Genomic DNA, 19057 nt, shown 5'->3' with positions numbered 1-19057 from the left:
TTGATTTTTTCCTTCTCACCGGAGAAGGTGACAATATTTTAATTTCGTTGAAATCAATGAAAGCGTCAAAATATGAACTTAATTTCAAAGGAAAGCGGCAAAGAAGTACGACCAGGGTTGCCAATATTTTTCAAAGAATATCTGGCAGAAAAACTAAAAATGTCTGGTAAAATCTGTCACTTAACAGCGACCTCAAAGGCATCAAAATTTATCAATATATTTTTAATAAATTTGGGAAAATATGTCCAAATTTCCAAAATGTGAGTGCAAACACTTCTATAATTCAAAAATCTGGCAGAATGAGAGGTTTGTCTTTTTGTCTAGAAGCTGCAAAAAACTCTGGCTGTGCCAGATAAATCGTTTTTTCGTGTTTTGGAATTGCGACAGTAAGCCAGCGAGCACCAAAAGGATACCATGATAAACTCATTCGCTCATTCTCCGGCGGTTTTTTTATTCGGAGAAATAACACATCGTATTTATCCGGAGAAGTTGTGTGAGTGTCAATAACTTTTCGTGTGAAAATGTGAGTTTTTATTGTCGCAGTAGAAAATTATCCGGACTCGTTTACTCATATGAGCAATAAATGCAATGCCTGGACACAACACATTTTTTCAAGTTTAATATTTTTAAACCATGTACTTATGTATGGAAAACAAGATTGGATGGTTTTACCTAAAACTGCCCGCTTACAGTTATTTTTCCAAAAATGATTTCAAGTTGAAGTCTGTTTTCGTATTCCGGGGTGACTTTGATAACCTACATGTTCACCCACATTAAGTAATTGATGTCAATGTTTTTCATTCAAATGTTTGTTTAAACTAATTCTGGGAAGATACCCATTGTTAAATAGATGTTTATTGGTATTATACAAGTTATTGCAATGTACTGTAAAATTCGAGTAACCAAAATTCGTAAAATTTGTGTCCAATTAAAATAAAAGATTCTGAAAACCTTTCAAACTGCTAAAATTGTTGCATTTCAGCGCTTTATCAATGTACAAAAAGTTTCATCCATTTTAACACGTTGGAATATTGAACAATAATTTTTTTTTGCGAATTTTAGCTTAAAATAATTTAAAATAATTGCCAAATAGTTTCACAAAAAATTGTATTTAAAATAAATATACTCTTAAAAATAAATTTGGCACATCCCACTCTAAAGAAAAGTAAAAACTTGCTTGTAATTTATTACTCTTGCTCAAATCTGAGATTTATTTATTTTATAAAAAATAGACACTTTACGAAGCTTCTTGAAAGTAAGGTAAAGTCAAATTTCGGCGTTTGTAGTTTTTGTACCCAAAAACCGAACAATATAGTCAAAAAGTATAACAAATCAGTATTTTTTACATTTTAACGACATTCAATTAGCTAGAGATTACTGGGTAGGGAAAGTTATGAAAATTAGAGCCATAGTACTCAATTGAGGATGTGATGTCAACAGATCGGAGAACTAGAATTTGCAGGGTCATTAGAACAGGCTTAATATCGTACGGGCTTAATCTTTGCCTTCTGCTAATGAGGGTCGAGCTTAGGCAGCATAACCACAGACTAACAGACATAACACTATGAGGGAATTCCCTCAAAAAACATCGATCCGTCAATTTTCCCAGAACACTAGCTCCACCTTTTATTCACAGTCCCAAACACTCATTTACTGCTGGGTTACCCCTCAGGTTTAGGAACAATTTTTCACTAGTGGTCTATCCTCCATATGCTTGTTTATATGTCAGTGGCGCCATAATTTCAAATGTGGCCACAGTCCCAACTACAAATATATTTAAAATGACCGCTAAAGCGGACGAAGCTTTGTTTTTGAGTGTTATGTCTGTTAGTCTGTGGCATAACTACGAATCACCCGAGTTCATTAGCGTGTGTCCTGGTATAGATAGACGTGTTCATCTTTACCGTGACAACCGGCAAGTCTCGCGAAATTTTACGTTGAATTTCGGGCGCAAAATCGCTTGGAACATCGAAAGGGATCTCACTTGGATCACGCGAAATTCCGCGCGAAAAAATCCCTTTCGATATTCCGTGCTATTCGATATTCGTCTGAAATTTTGCACGGAATTCCGCGCGAAATTCCACGTGAAATCCCGCACGATATTTCGCACGGAATTTTGCTCGGAATTTGACAGGAATTTCGTACAGGGTTTCACGTTGAATTCTTCCGAATGGTACGCAGAGTTTCACGCGGCATTTCAAGCTGAATTTCACGTACGTGTCATCACGTGTGTACTTCTTAGAGAAGGTGGACTGAAATGGCACAGCAAAAACTCTTCCGCCGCAATACAGGAAATAACTATCATCAAGACTAGCTGAATTAGAACGTGCCCACGAGAGCAAGCATAGAGAATTACAATGACGAAAATGGGTTGAAATCGGGAATTTATATACGGTATTTAACAAACTATACTGAATTGACACCGTTTACGAAATTACCTGCAAAATTCCGTGCGAAATATCGTGCGGGATTTCACGTGGAATTTCGCGCGGAACTCCGTGCAAAATTTCGGACGAGTATCGAATAGCACGGAATATCGAAAGGGATTTTTTCGCGCGGAAATACCAGTGAAAACTTGTGCGGAATTTCACGCGGAAATTAGCGCGGGAGTTTTCCGAGCTGAATTGCGCGCGGGATTTGACATGGAAATTCTCACGGAATTACGGCAGGAATTTTGCGTGAAATTTCGCGTGGTTTTTCGCGTGTTCCAAGTAAGATCCCATTCGATGCTCCAAGCGAAATTTCGCGCGAAATTCAACGTGAAATCTCGCGAGAAATTTCGCGTGAAATTTCACGTGGTTTTTCGCGCGGAATTTCGCACGGAATTCGAGCGGAATTTCGCGCGAAATTCAACGTGAATTTTCATGAGGAATTTCAAGTGGAATTTCGCGCGGGATTTCACACGGCATTTCATGCAGAATTTCACGTTGAACTTCCCGCGAAATTTCACATGAAATCCACTGCGAAATTCCATTCGAAATTCAACTCTCATCATTGACCACGCCTTCCGTCTCTACCATTACCGCTGGAATATATACATTATAATCCCACTTAAAGTGCACACCGTAAGCAAAACAGTTTGCCTGCTTTAATTTGGCTAGTAAAACCTCTTATCTTGTCCAAGCGAACTTTCGAAAGCAATAAATGTGTTAAGAAAGATAAAAACCATTTATCTTTAAACTGGTTTCCAGTGGCGAACCGTTCCAACTTATACAGCTGGCTATTGTTTAATCCTCACGCGGCAACTGACTGAGAAATGTGGCCATGAGAAGAAGACACCAAGCTACACCAAGACAGAGTGTCGAATAGCACACCGCAAAACACACACGAACTGTCTGAGAGTTACGGTACGAACGAAATTAAACCACATCTTGAAGAGTGAGTGGCATAGCATGATTGACAAAAAATGCTTCTACAGGAAAAACGCGAGGCACTTTATATTAGTGAACTTAACAAATCTGTTGATCCCGATAGGCATAAAATTTTTAAATGAAAGCGATGTTATTTTGGCCCATGTTTCGAAGCATATATTTTACAATAAACGAATATTGGCACATTCTATGATAAACTTTTTATTGGATTCTCTATTACATTTTCAATTAGAACATTCTAGCCATGATCGCATATTTCTCCCATTTTATATGGAATTTCCTATCTTTGTGGGGCTGACTTGCGATAATAGGCAGTATATTTGTTATAATTTGGCCACAAAATTGATTCCTTTTTAGGCAGTTTTGAGGTCACAAACTTAAGCATATAATTTCAAAATATTTCATGAATATTTTTAGTAAAGGTTGCGCTCTTCCACTACAATTTTTTTTAAATCATCTCCCTACTATTATCTTATAGATGTTTATTTTTGAATGAACAAATGACCTTGTGCAAATTGTTATATTTTTGGTTTAAAGATATACTAAAAAATAATTTATAATATTGTAATTGGCCCTTCAAATTAAAGCTCTGAAATACCTTCATTATTTGTTCAGTTTTTTTGCAGTGCAATAAGCATTTAAAAACACATCATAACGAAAACGATTTACCCACTAAGGATACCAATAAAACGTTTACAGACGAAGGGTTACTATTAATTATACATTAACACTTGAGTAGCTGAAAGGTATCAAAAATTGGACAGCCTTTCGAGTGACTCTAAAAATAATTAAATGCCTATAAGCATAAATCATTCAGCTTCCGTGAGGCTGCCAAGCTAATTATATCAACACTAACCCGTCTACCACAATAACAACTTTCCTATTTCGATTTATTTCCAGATCATCAACTGTTCAGAAGCCGCCTCCGTTTGTCAACCCACGTCGCTCAGTGATGCAATGCCGGTGAGTGCTGTTATGGAACAATGTTGCCACTTCTCACCTGGGCATATTTACGCCAGTACGCCGCGTATCACCATCATCCGGAGCTGGAGCAGCTTACAAATCTGTCACAGCAACACGACCTCCTGGGGAATGTCAAGCAGGAATACGGCTTCCAATATGCTACCTCCGAACGAGACCACCAAAGCCATCAATGTCGAAATAATGACGCCCCCGATATTCGGAGAGTGAGACCTAGCGGATCGTCTCAATCCTGGGTTCTGGGTGTTGGGCAAGGTGCCAGACGACCCCTCGACAGGGGCGGGACTGAGATCGTAAATCTAAATCACTTCTACGCGAACGATAGTAGCACTTTTATTATGCGATTTAGTGATAACAGTAGCAGTTTGTTGATAACCGAGCAAAGTGCTATCATTGAGGTGAGTGGAAGTGACGTCAGCACTTCCTGTGGCCACGTGCCAATAGTAGTCGGTGGTGAATCCGGGGCTGGGTTGAACGGTAGCGTGGCGGGTGTTGTGCGACCTTCTGGTTCCGGTGGGGCAGGGGATGCGTTGAGTATGAACATCACTCCGGCACTTTCACAGGTAAGCAGCAGCAGCAGCTCACCGATCGCCACGATAGCTTCATTTTTTATTGGGTCGTAAAATTTTACAGGTCTTATTAGCGCCCACATCGGCGAGTGGCACCGGAGCTGTCATCTCGGCTGCTGTAGCCGCGGTCACCAAGGTCGGATCGGCAAACGACAACGTGACGAGCGAAGAGATAAATTCTTTTTATTTTTATGAGGTAAGTTTTGCTTTATTTTCAGAGATTTTCAACAGGAGAAATTGCTGCCTGTTTGCCAACAATGCCGTCGTTCTTCAGTCCGCTCATGTTCCACATATGAGGGTATAGTTTCGTAGCAGATCCTTCTTGAAGTAAAGTAAAATAAACTTGCTTTTATCTGCTTGAAGTATCTCATTAAATCGTTATTAAATGTGTAATCAATTTATGATGGCTGTTTCTTTGGAGTGCATTTCTCAACGAGCGTCTTGTGTTCAGATGATATAGGTCGTCTGACCGAGGTGGAGTAATTGAAATCATTTTGACGCGTATTTAGAAAGTAAAAATCGCTTTAAGTTATTATAAGGTACTCGCCAAATTTATAAGCTAAGAAGCTAAAAGAACCAATTTGTCTAGACTAATTTCTGCACCCCGCCGGTATCTAAATTACTTCCCTAAACGGCTCTCGAAAATCCAAAGGTTCGCAATGCACAACTATATACTAAATGGAACGGGAGTGGGTGTGATTCATGGGAAACGGCATTTATCGAAAAGTACAGTGGGAATATGAACATCACAAAAATGCGCAACCGAACAAACAAAGCAGCAAAAACAATGGACACTTTTCCGCTTTGCAGTATTACAATGAACAGAGAAACAAAGATAAACGAGAGACCGCTTCCATGAGTTTTCAATGCTTTCCTTTCCCGCATATGTAGACTGTGACAGTTCTACAGATCACTTTCGATTGAGCACACGAGATATGTGGAAAGTTTCCTCTACTTGTGCTGGTGAACTGGAGGTAAACTAATCTTTTCTTTTCATTCCTTATTCTTACTTGTTGGTAAACATTCACGAACTTTTATTGATAGTCGGTTCAAATTTGGAGTAGGTGTTGGTCGGAGACCGGAATTTCCTTTCGAAGAGTGTTGGACCCTGTTGTGTTGGTTTCTTAGGTCTGGCGATTTCCAGGTTCGTCATGCGACGGGTCGGCAAGCAAAAGTCAATTGAACGAATCTAAATAGCGGCTACCAGAGATTGCCGGAATAATTGAACGAAATGATCAGGTGCACAAGGATCCGGAAAATCAATTCAAATAAGTCGGGGAATCCGCACTACTATACTTTATTGAAATAATTCTAGCTCGAATAACTGGTTATATTTCAACTAAACGGTCCGTTCACGATGGCGATATATTTCAAACTAAAAACTTCCCTTTCAGTACAGCATTTGTTGGCTACCGTCTTATTAGTTTGTATGCATGTATGCGAAATTTCCCCTTTGAGGGTTCGGCACCCATGCTATAAAATAAACGAACTCAAACATCCACCCCACCTTGAAATACAATATTTCAAAATTATTTCTACAGGCTACCTTATTCTATAAGTGAACTATGCACAGATTGCTATAATAATAATTTCCCTTTTGCTATGATTGCTACCACCGCACTATCACTAACACTATGATTTACAATTCAATGACAGTTCATATAAAAAATCATTCTAAAACTACAAAGTTGTGTTCACATCATTCCACGTGCTACAATAAAATTATCTTCTGAGGTTGGTTCCTCCATGGCTCTTGCTGTCTCCTCTTCTTCGATGGACTGGTTGTGGGTTGACTGTCCTTCCTCCGTCGACTGCTCGGCATTTTCGACTGGAAGCAGGCATATTTTTGTTATTGGACGCCTGACGATACCTCTGCTGGTTCTGAGCGACACAACACGGCTGAGGGAATCTTCTCCTGGATGCAACGCGACGATTCTTGCAAGCGGGCACTTAACTGGAATTTGATGTTCGTCGACAATTACAACCATCTTCCCGGGTAGAAAATCGGTGTTCGGGTTACACATTTTCGTGGTGCTCTGTAGTTCTTGTAAGTATTCCGTTCTCCAATGATGTCTGTTGATTCAATTGTTGCAGATGCTGGTAGTGATCTAATCTCCTTAGAGCTATATGCCGTATATCGGGCTCTGGTAGAACTTGAAGACTTGCTCCTATTAGGAAATGCGCTGGCGTTAAGCATGATAGATCGCTTGGATCTTCCGTCATAGGGACCAGCGGACGTGAATTCATGCTGGCTTCAATTTGTGAAAGTAACGTCGTCATATCTTCGAAATTGAGTCGAGTATTTCCCAGTTGTCGATACATCTGCTTCTTGGCCACCTTTACCGCCGCCTCCCACAGACCACCGAAGTGGGGAGCTTTTGGTGGATTCATGTGCCAGGTAATGAATTCCCTCGTACAGGTTTGTTCGATTACACTTCGCTTGTCCCAAAGCATTCGTCGTATCTCATCGAGTTCATTTTTTGCTTCTTCAAAGTTTTTACCGTTGTCGGAGTATATGTCACTTGGCCGACCGCGACGGGCGATGATCCGACGAAGTGCACAAAGAAACATTTGAGTCGATAGATCGCTGACCAGCTCGATATGGACGGCCTTTGTACAAAAAAATTGAAGGGTTGTGTACAGGACGCGACCACGGTGACATTAAAAATATAGCTTTTTTATCTATCACACATATCGACACACGTTCTTGTTCACTCGCCTGTTTTCATATGTTACAATTTGCTATATACCCTCCCCATTAAAACATAATTTATTGAAGGTCTTTTAACGGTAATCTATTAATTAATCAAGTATCTCACTAGGTGATTGGCATTATTTGGCTAATCCATCTAGTAAAAATAGGCTGGTCTGTCCAGAAAATATATTCAAAAGAAAAGTTCCATATTGAGAGCTGTGATGAGGAAACCCACGCCCGCCAACGGAAATATACAGATTCTCCATAAAATATGAAATTTCATTTTCCATTTAAATTTTCAATAATGTACTAATGAACTTAAGTAAACAATCTTAAGTGTAAGTATTTCTTGATCGATTAGTGGTGGAAAAATGAAATTATTTGATAAATTACATTGTTGTGCAACGTTCGCACTTCCAGTTAAAACGGGTTTTTATGCTATCTTGGTGACATTTTTCTTGTTGCTAATTATTAAAACGTGTTATAACTCTGTAGTGTAAACATTGTATTATTAAACCAACTCTGCAGCGTTTTATGTTATATAGGTGTTTTATGTGGTAATAGGACTGACATAATTATATCTTCAGTACAGCGGTTTGTTTCATAATTTAAAACAGATTTATTTTAAAATTTAAATTAGTATACCCAACCGTATTTGTTGTATACCTTAAAACGCAATTAGAACTGTGTTTTAAATACATAGGGTAGGACAGATATTTTGACTGGTTAAACTGGGAAAACAATTTTAAGTCCAGTAACGCTTAAGACATGGCTTGAATTTGAATCGAAAAAGAACACCCGCTTCAACTGCTGCTGGGACGGTAAGTTCTGTTTTAAAATTTTCCGTTGTGTGCAGTACGAAACAAAAGTGTTTGAAATTAGAAAACAAAAAGTTCTGCTGGGAATGTGATTGTTTCCGATGCAATTACACTCAGATTTTTCACGCAGGGGATACAGGCCGTGTAAATGAAAACCGCGTAAATTTAAAAAAAAACGCGTTAATGAAAACCGCGTAAATTTCAAAATCCGCGTAAAAAACCTGAGTGTACTCTCCTATATAAAATACAACGCTGCTGAACAGTGCAATAACTACAGAAGCACGTTGTCAGATGCCTTACTGATAAAAAACATATAACCGAAATATGAAACATGAAAACCAATTGGCTCTTTACCCTACGCAGCTACAAAGCGCCGTAAACATGGATTAACAAGTTACAACGCACACGCATGCATAAAAATAAATATATTTTTTTCAAACGCAAAACTCTTAAGCAGCACACACCGTATTGAATTAAATCCAAACCACCCCGCCCACCCACTTTGCAAATCATTCTGTGACACCATGCTGGTACCCGACAAATCCGCACACGGCCACCGCTGCCGAAAATGCATAGCGTCTACCGCTTATTGTAGTGCCCAGACGCTGCAGCCATGATCTTCCCCGTTCGACATAAGAACAAAAACTGATTCAAACGGGTACGCAGGGTTGCCACTATTTTTCAAAGAAAATCTGGCAGTTCCAATAAAAAAATCTTGAAAAATCTGTTACTTGACAGCTAGCTCAAAGTCGTCAAAATTTGGCATACATTTTGGTCTTCATAGAACATTAAACGATTTTTGTTTTGGAAAATATGACCCAGATTTCCAAAAATTGTGTGTAACAATCTCGATAATTTATAAACCTGGTAGAATGAGAGGTTTACCTTTCTGCTAAAGGCTTAAAAAAACTCTAGCTGTGCCAGATAAATCTGCCATAATGGCATTCCTTCTGGGGTTTAACGTAGAATTCAGAATATCTGGAAAAATCTGGCAAAATTTAAAAAATCTGGAAAAATGTCTGGCTTGAACAAATGTCTGTTCAGTTAGGAAAAATCTGGAAGATTCCAGATAAATCTTGAATATTGGCAACGCTGCGGGTACGCGTCACCTCTATTTATAAACTAACCGTATATGGTTTAGTCACTTAGGTGCGAGTGTGCGCAAATGCCAACGTTACCGAAAATCGATAGCGCTTATTGCATCGCCCGGAGACGACGTTGCTCGTGTGGAATAAGAGCAACAACTGATTTAAACGGACATGCGTTGCTTCTATTTATGACTTTTCGTGTTTCATTGAGCAACTAAGCTGCCCTCTTTTGACGGCTGTGTCTGAGAAATCTGCCTCACTGTAGCGCTCTCCAAACGTACCTACCTAACTGTCTGCTATAGCGATTACCCCGGATCTCAGAACAAGTGATTTAAGCGCCACCTCTTACGAGGACCACTTGTCATGTTCTAGGTTGCCCGACAAGACACCCAACCCCAGGGCGGGTTAGTTTACTAAAATTTGGGGGAAAACGAAACGGCAGACGCAAAAGCCGAAGGGTACTCCGCCTCGCAGGACGATACCAACCAATAACCAAAGAGTTCGCAACTAATTTACCGAAAATTTACACCAACTCGTGGTTCTCATCACTGGCAGAATCCCTAATAAACTACCAAATAACAAGCCAGCTTCAGAAACCAGAGTGGGGACTGTTTTCCCGAGCAGTCCTACCCAGAGTACAAACGAAAAACTACCAGAAACGAACGCGAAACATGAGACCCTTTAATTCGACAAACCTACAAAAAATATCACTTCAAACACTAAAACATCTTGTAGGAAACGCAAACTAACTTTCAACATTTATTTTACAAACTAACATCCTACTCTTAATTTACTTATTCTACATTTCTAATGCCGGTTCAGGGCCCTAACAAGTGCGGGTGGGAAACTGTGTAAACACGCTATAATATTCTCGAGCTTTTGTCACCCTGCGCAGGGAATTTAGGCGTTTACTCACTCTACTTATTCGCTGACCATCTCCCACTGCTTTCGATGCGTACTCACACCATCAACGGCGACGACTGCTGGTGACCCGCTGCTTGTACCAAATTCGACGATGACGACTCAGCGACGGAACGGCTGTTTTGCGCTTTCTAGCGCCAAGGCTGTTGTTGAGGTCCTAGCACAGGTTTAAGTTAACTGCTGGTAGTGTCCGACCTCCGGACAGCGTACCAGCATCAAAATACGGATGTTAGGGATCCGGTTGACGGCGTTTAGTAATGCCGCATTACGCACGTGGCGGCGCTTTTTTGTCCGAGTTTTTGCTGCAACTGACGCAATTCCTCGATTGGAAACTTGAATCCAGAGTGTGGTGGCAGGAGGTGGGATGATCTTTGCTGGCGGTGCGGTGGTAGCTTCGCCAGGCGCAAAATCTGGAATTAAAAGCCGTCGCACGGCTAGCCGACGGTTCGAGCTTATTGTTTTCAACACCCAATGATTTAGCATTTTTTTACCTCTCTGTTTCCTCGCACTTGCCCGCAAAGTCTCCACACATTCACTGATCTCCTAATTGCGCTAACCCTATGAGAATGAAGCAGTACTTTTACAACTTTGAAGAATTAATTGAATCTCATGTACAGAGACAAACCTCAACGAAATCACGACACTACCAAGCACACTCTAACTTCTTCCACTGAGTAACTTGAAATGGTTGAACAGGGAGACTGTGAATCCTCAGATTAACGAGTTTTGGGTTTTTGAAACCGGAAATTACATTACGAACTCATTTGGTACCGATCGGGATCGAACCACATCTCGTTTCCCCTTTGGTATTTTGCATCTAACCATTTCATCCACCCAATTTTTAGTGATCTTCGGATCCAATAGTTGGGGAAACAAGAACATGACAAATAAGTCGGCACCTCGTATCGCCTGTAAGTTCAACGTCCGCGCTATAGCAAAGAGAAAACGACATGGAGAGAAACGTCGTTTGGCTTGCACGCAAGCAGAACATTTGTTCTAGCCGCCCGGTATTCATTCTTCATCATAGGAGATGGAAGAAGTGAACAACCTATCTTTACAGCAGGGCACGGGAGTTACTGAATAGGAAGCTATTTTAAAATCTGATACACGTGATCGCTACATAACACCCCAGCTTATTTTACGAAAATTTGGTTGAAGGAGTAAAACCAAATTTTCGTAACGGTAAACTGTACAGAAAAACAAGAAAAAGAAATTGAAGACTTACACATTACAAGCAATCACCTTATAGCAACTTAAGATTACTATATACAAATATTTACAAAATATTCGGTTCCGGTGGTACGAATTTACTGAATGAGTTTGATATTCCTTTCGTTTCCTTGTTGGCGGTTCAAACATCAAACGCTCAATCACATAGACATTCCCATAATAGCATTGCATCTAAAATTTCTCAATTCTAGATCAAGCTTATCCCCATACAACACAAACACTAAATCTCAATAACACACACAGGTTCATTCAACTTCGGGACTACTCCAATCTAATGGAAAGGTATCCCTACATTGAAATCACCGCACTGTTTCGCTTTTTGAGAGAACCCCAATATACTTATCGGTCAACACTCTCAATTGGACAAAACGCAAGTAATTCATAATGAATCGATTAACAACAAGAACAGGCTCATTAGACTTCAGGACTACTCCAATTCAATGGAAAGGTATCCTTCCATCTAATTTACCGCACAGTTTTGTCTTCCGAGAAACCCCCAATATACTTATCGGTCACAAATCTCCGAAAGACAAAACGCATTAACCCCATATCCGTACCCCTAGCAGTAACTCTAACGCCGAAATGCATCGGCCAGTGAGAAATCTGCCATAATATTTCCCAAAAACTTAATCAATTATTTCAGCTGCGTATGCAACGCCGGAACTTGTCCGACCATATGAATACACACACGCACACTGAAATAACATAAACATTACCCTACTCCCACTTTACATTATGTTTCTCACGCCGAAATATTTCGGCCACACAAAACTTAACGAAAGTGTAGGTAAAAAGTTGGCAACCCTATGAAAGCTCCAAAAAAAAAATTCACTCATATCACGCACACATTGAACCACCAACACGATCACGATGAGAAACGTCAAAACAAAAAAGTAAATAGTGGAACGAGATGGTGCAGTTTAGATTTCGTGTTCGTGTTTTTTTTTAATAGGTAAATTAACAAATTATTGGGCACTGCCACCCAACAAACGGTGGACGACGGAAAATGGTAAGCTAACATAAAGTTTATTTATATTTTCTAGGTAGCTGCTCTCGAGGATGGACGGGTGTCGACGATGTACCCACCCACAGGAATACTCCTACGATGCAACTGGTTTTGAAGAAACCAGCGGAAACCAAGAAGGGAAGTTGGATTCCGATTGAAGGTAAGTGTTTTGAACAGATTCTAATGTTGGAATGTTTTTTTTTAGGAGCAACCGAACTGGCCCCGGACCAGTTGTGAATGAAGGAGGTGACGTTATACGGTGTCATACACCCCTAAATGTTCCTCAATAACATAAAGAAACAAATAAAAACATGAAAATAATAAAGCACAATAAATAAATAAATAACACATAAATACTATTTAGGAAATCAATAAATATTACCTACATGCATAAATAAATAAATAATTTAACATTTAATAAACAAAAAAATGTAAATAAATAAATAAGATTACCATGCACGGAAATAACTAAACGATGCATCAATAAATAACTAACTATATACAAAAAAAAACAACTAACCCTTGTAGTTGTAAGTAGCAGGCAATTTCTTTAATAAATGCTAGGGTTAGGTATTAACATAACTTTAAGACTCGATGTAGTTGCAAAAAAACTAACATCATTTCATCCGAAAGGGAAAATTTTTCAAAAAAAAAAATATATTTTGGGGGAGGGTGGGTGATTGTGATCAGCACAACACCCTATTCGTCTTCTTCTATCGTTCTGGTCCTGAGAAAAGGTCCACGACTTCTCTCTCGACAGGTACGCCCACCTGTTCGAATGAAGTTTCCCTCAGGGAATTCTTTGAAAATTAAGAAACTTTCCTCCTTAGTTATTGCTATGCCAGCTCGATTGACTTTGGTTTGCTCTTCATCGACCTTGCAGGTGAAGGACATCCGAGTCTTATTGTGCGGTCATCGTCCAAGAATCCCGGATCTTGGACTCGCGCTAGGTTTCCCATTACTGGTACTCCTCTTCAACGCCACATTGGCTCGGAGTTTCTGGTTATGGAGATCATTGTTCTAGCTTGCGCCATGAACTCTCTCTGACTTCTGGTCGAGGGGATGGCTATACATGCACTAGCAACTACTACGGGAGAAACGCTTCTTATTTCCCGAATTCAAATTAACTTTCCAACCAGATTTGTAAGGTCTCAAAGAGCCCCCAGTAAATTCAAGTTATTGTGGGGGCGGCAGCTGTTCCAAGAACAGTGCGGAGCCTTACAAACGGTTGAACAGTATTTTCCGCTACCAGAGCTTTCGCATCATGGTGCAATTGTCTCTACTCAACAAATGAGAGATACATAGCTCGAATTTTTTTTTTAATTCTTTTAAGTGGGAGATAGGGACGAATTGGGTTAGTTGAGTTTTCTGCGGTATTTAAAGTTCAATATCGTAGGCCCACTCAAATCCCCAATGTCGTAGCAATGTGCTCCCTTAACCCACTTTGCATTTGTCAGCACGGATTTAAGTGCTAACGCAGAAACATACAATTTTCCCTTGCCCGATTGCTCCAAATTGTTCGCAGGAATCCCTTCTTTCACAGAGTAGGTATTATAGTTAACATAGCCAGATTTTTTGTAGAACCTTTTCTGGTTTCTCGACTGAACATCCTCAGTGACGAGTGAATCTCGAAGGCGGCAATATGCACGACCATCTGAAACCAAAACCCTTCGTCGTCGTATTGGACACGACTCGCTCTTGACTGACGACGGAATTCTGCCCTGTTTCTCAACATCTCGATCGATCTTCGCATTCTCCAGTAATGTGTTTTGCGATTCGGCAGTTTCACACTTCGAGGGTACAGACAACCCTTCGCCAGATTCTTTGCCGCTTTTCCCCGAATTTTTGCCGACGATCCCGCAAAAACCGTTTTCCTCTACTTTCGATCCTGAAGTAAGGATTAAGTGAGCAATACGGTTACTACCCTCACTTGGAACCGGACTAATTCCTAACACCATACCGTCCCATGTCTCCTTGATGTCTAAACTATCACTGAGCATAGGGTCTATCACGGGAATAGCTACATTGTTTAATATCTTATCGATACACGAGTAGATTTCCCGTCCTCCAAACTTCGTAGAACCACCAGTTAAACCAGTCTCCCATAGTTCATCAGTGGCACTATGCTCATCCGTACTGCCTGCTTCATTCGGCACTGTATCCAATCGAATCGGCTCGGTTATGTTCGTATTCAAAGGCTTATACGACTCCAAATCATCTTCGTACTGATTCCGAGTGCGATCTAATTCGTCGGTATCAAAATACGACGATCCCGAATATCCCACTTCATGATTCGTCTCTCTCGAGCGCTCGTAGAACGAACGAGAGGGACAATCTTGGTCATCGCCGACTTCTTCTGAACTCGATGAATAGCCAGACTGCAAACTATCATGTAAACAATCTCCTTCACTACGTTGAAACTTACGCTCTACTCTACCGCTTCGCCCTTGCCTGTTCTCCCTATCATTATGCCCAAACTCTTCAGGAAAGCGATACAATTGCTGCCTTCCCCTCGCAATCTCGTCCGCCCGGCAATCCCTACTATGATCTTCAACCCAACTATTCGTCAAACCATCCCGTACACAAGATTCGTGCCAATCGCTGTGCAGATAGTTCGACTCAATCATTCCGTGTCCTGAGTAGAAGGGCTGATCGAATCTGGTGTTGTCGGTATCATTCTCGATAGGAGCGTTCAATTTCCGCTGATTCGCCCTGTTCACCTTCGCGATTTCATGCTCTAATTCCGCTATTCGGGCTAGCAATTCATCACTTCGATTAATTTGTTGTGGACACTCTTCTACCGACCTGGGAAGCGATTGAGGATACAAAAGTTCTGACTGCGACTCCATAGCCTCCCAATCCTGGCTTTCTGGCCTGTCAAAATCAACCGCGTATGCATTGTGCACCGGTAGTTCGTGTTTTTCGGAGGCTAACTTTCTACTCTGTTTAACGGGACCCCCCTTTTCGTTAGACCTGATCAAAAGAGTGTGAATTTTATCTACAAGATCCCTTCGCATTATTTCTGAGAAAGGATCAGGAGTTTTGCACCTCGTCACCCTTAGCAGATAGTGCTTAAGGCGAGAAATTAGCCGGTCGTCGGGTCTATCCAACTTCCTCCCGAAAAAGTCCACTTTCGCCAATATATGGTTGTATTCCTGATAAATTGTATATTGTGAACGGTATTCACGATTCCTTCGGGCATCTGTTCGAAACAGTTTCCCGAGAAATTGACATTTGGCCTCCAGATCCCATCTCGTCTCCTCTAGTCTACCCCGAATTATCAATTCGTAATCCACCTCATCGTTTGTCAGATGATATGCGTTGGGAAATCTGTTCTCCATAATGAACGTTCGATCTTCCAATAAAGATAAAACACAAATATTCGAAACACTAAACACAAACTACAATTAAGACATTCACAACACTCCAGTATCCGATCTGTACCATAGATTAAGAAACTAGCTTTAAAAAACCTATGAAGAATAAACTATAATGTAGCCAGCAATATAGTCTATTATTTGAATTAGGACCAAAAGAAAAATCCGGAACCATATGATCAACCTCAGAGAAACCTACTCAAGAAAATACGATTAGCTTCCTAAGATTACCCAATAACGTGGCCCCACGTTGGGCGCCAAAATGTAGCGCGCACGACGTTGCTACGTAATCAGTCTGCCCAATCGTCCCACCTTTCCGAACAAATGGCTTAAGCGCCCCCTCTTACGAGGACCACTTGTCATGTTCTAGGTTGCCCGACAAGAAACCCAACCCCAGGGCGGGTTAGTTTACTAAAATTTGGGGGAAAACGAAACGGCAGACGCAAAAGCCGAAGGGTACTCCGCCTCGCAGGACGATACCAACCAATAACCAAAGAGTTCGCAACTAATTTACCGAAAATTTACACCAACTCGTGGTTCTCATCACTGGCAGAATCCCTAATAAACTACCAAATAACAAGCCAGCTTCAGAAACCAGAGTGGGGACTGTTTTCCCGAGCAGTCCTACCCAGAGTACAAACGAAAAACTACCAGAAACGAACGCGAAACATGAGACCCTTTAATTCGACAAACCTACAAAAAATATCACTTCAAACACTAAAACATCTTGTAGGAAACGCAAACTAACTTTCAACATTTATTTTACAAACTAACATCCTACTCTTAATTTACTTATTCTACATTTCTAATGCCGGTTCAGGGCCCTAACAAGTGCGGGTGGGAAACTGTGTAAACACGCTATAATATTCTCGAGCTTTTGTCACCCTGCGCAGGGAATTTAGGCGTTTACTCACTCTACTTATTCGCTGACCATCTCCCACTGCTTTCGATGCGTACTCACACCATCAACGGCGACGACTGCTGGTGACCCGCTGCTTGTACCAAATTCGACGATGACGACTCAGCGACGGAACGGCTGTTTTGCGCTTTCTAGCGCCAAGGCTGTTGTTGAGGTCCTAGCACAGGTTTAAGTTAACTGCTGGTAGTGTCCGACCTCCGGACAGCGTACCAGCATCAAAATACGGATGTTAGGGATCCGGTTGACGGCGTTTAGTAATGCCGCATTACGCACGTGGCGGCGCTTTTTTGTCCGAGTTTTTGCTGCAACTGACGCAATTCCTCGATTGGAAACTTGAATCCAGAGTGTGGTGGCAGGAGGTGGGATGATCTTTGCTGGCGGTGCGGTGGTAGCTTCGCCAGGCGCAAAATCTGGAATTAAAAGCCGTCGCACGGCTAGCCGACGGTTCGAGCTTATTGTTTTCAACACCCAATGATTTAGCATTTTTTTACCTCTCTGTTTCCTCGCACTTGCCCGCAAAGTCTCCACACATTCACTGATCTCCTAATTGCGCTAACCCTATGAGAATGAAGCAGTACTTTTACAACTTTGAAGAATTAATTGAATCTCATGTACAGAGACAAACCTCAACGAAATCACGACACTACCAAGCACACTCTAACTTCTTCCACTGAGTAACTTGAAATGGTTGAACAGGGAGACTGTGAATCCTCAGATTAACGAGTTTTGGGTTTTTGAAACCGGAAATTACATTACGAACTCATTTGGTACCGATCGGGATCGAACCACATCTCGTTTCCCCTTTGGTATTTTGCATCTAACCATTTCATCCACCCAATTTTTAGTGATCTTCGGATCCAATAGTTGGGGAAACAAGAACATGACAAATAAGTCGGCACCTCGTATCGCCTGTAAGTTCAACGTCCGCGCTATAGCAAAGAGAAAACGACATGGAGAGAAACGTCGTTTGGCTTGCACGCAAGCAGAACATTTGTTCTAGCCGCCCGGTATTCATTCTTCATCATAGGAGATGGAAGAAGTGAACAACCTATCTTTACAGCAGGGCACGGGAGTTACTGAATAGGAAGCTATTTTAAAATCTGATACACGTGATCGCTACATCACGAATGGTATTTTTCCCGTTTTTTGTGAACTTTTTAATTTTACCAATTTCCAAAAGTCTACTTTTATTGGGGAGATATTAAATTATTACCAATATGTAAGTTAGGTGTTTCTGAATCGGTTGGTGTATGAATGATTAAAATCCATCTAGTAATATCGGAGTTATAAGCGTGCAAACCTTACATAGTTTCGTTACATGGGAGATAGTTTAGATTTTAGAATGACACCTAGCCCCAGATAGTGGAGTAAGACATTTTTAATGTCAAAACAAATAAATATGCAGATGTACGTCTTAATCGCGGCTGCACGTTTGTGTGGAGGTTTCAGGTACACTGGACCCGCAAAGTCGACGCCGGTAATGGTAAATGGTCTGCTAGTGGTGACGCGATGAGCTGGCCCATCTGTTGAGCTGCTGGAACAGGACTGGCTCGAGTACAAAGTAAGCAGTTTCGCAGCACACTCCGGACTAATCTCCTTCCGTTGACGGGCCAGTAGGTTTGCCTTATCATAGCAAGCGTGGCCCGACCCCCACCGTGAATTAACATTAGGTGATAGGCCTTGGCAATCATGAGAGCATAGGTATGGAAGTTCGGTAGGAGGGTATGGATGCTTGGAAATGTATGGCTGTTCCGATAAACGTAGCCTCCCTCCCACTCGGATGGTACCTTCTGAGTCTAGAAATGGGCATAGTGAGCGTATGTTTGAATGTTTGGGAAGGGGTTTGCCGGATTTTAAATCGCGAATCTCTTCTTTAAAGGCATCTGCCTGGGCCAGTCGTACGAGGAGAGCATTTGCAGCTGCTGTTTGCTTTACGGTAAGTATGTGGCTGGGTGGGAGACTGACTATGGGACCTGGTTGAGTGCGTGCTTTAGATCTGACATTGTGCACGAACCTGAGGCAATATGCGATAATGTTAACCAAACAACTGTAGCTGGAACACAGTTCAAAAAAGAGATGGTG

The 19057-nt window shown here is 41.2% G+C and overlaps 1 protein-coding gene and 2 long non-coding RNA genes across 3 annotated transcripts in view; 1 reads left to right on the top strand and 2 right to left on the bottom strand.

Moving 5' to 3' along the window:
• Positions 1-19057, top strand: part of LOC131683631 (cardioacceleratory peptide receptor-like) — a 200631-nt gene that overhangs the window by 88548 nt on the left and 93026 nt on the right. Inside the window, exons 2-3 of the mRNA XM_058965765.1 lie at positions 4272-4915; positions 4986-5117. Coding sequence (XP_058821748.1) covers positions 4355-4915; positions 4986-5117 — 693 coding nt within the window. The 5' untranslated portion in view covers positions 4272-4354. The remainder of the gene's footprint in view (positions 1-4271; positions 4916-4985; positions 5118-19057) is intronic.
• Positions 9887-11305, bottom strand: LOC131683633 (uncharacterized). Its single transcript, XR_009304542.1, has 3 exons — positions 11069-11305; positions 10935-11001; positions 9887-10877 (listed from the first exon to the last, which is right to left on the bottom strand). It is a non-coding gene; the product is annotated as an uncharacterized LOC131683633 (long non-coding RNA).
• LOC131683632 (uncharacterized) lies at positions 16485-17837 on the bottom strand. The gene is made up of 3 exons (XR_009304540.1): positions 17601-17837; positions 17467-17533; positions 16485-17409 (listed from the first exon to the last, which is right to left on the bottom strand). It is a non-coding gene; the product is annotated as an uncharacterized LOC131683632 (long non-coding RNA).

The sequence above is a fragment of the Topomyia yanbarensis genome, chromosome 2 (assembly GCF_030247195.1).
Source record: "Topomyia yanbarensis strain Yona2022 chromosome 2, ASM3024719v1, whole genome shotgun sequence".
Taxonomy (NCBI): Eukaryota; Metazoa; Arthropoda; class Insecta; order Diptera; family Culicidae; genus Topomyia; species Topomyia yanbarensis.
This window is presented reverse-complemented; position numbering and strand designations above follow the sequence as displayed.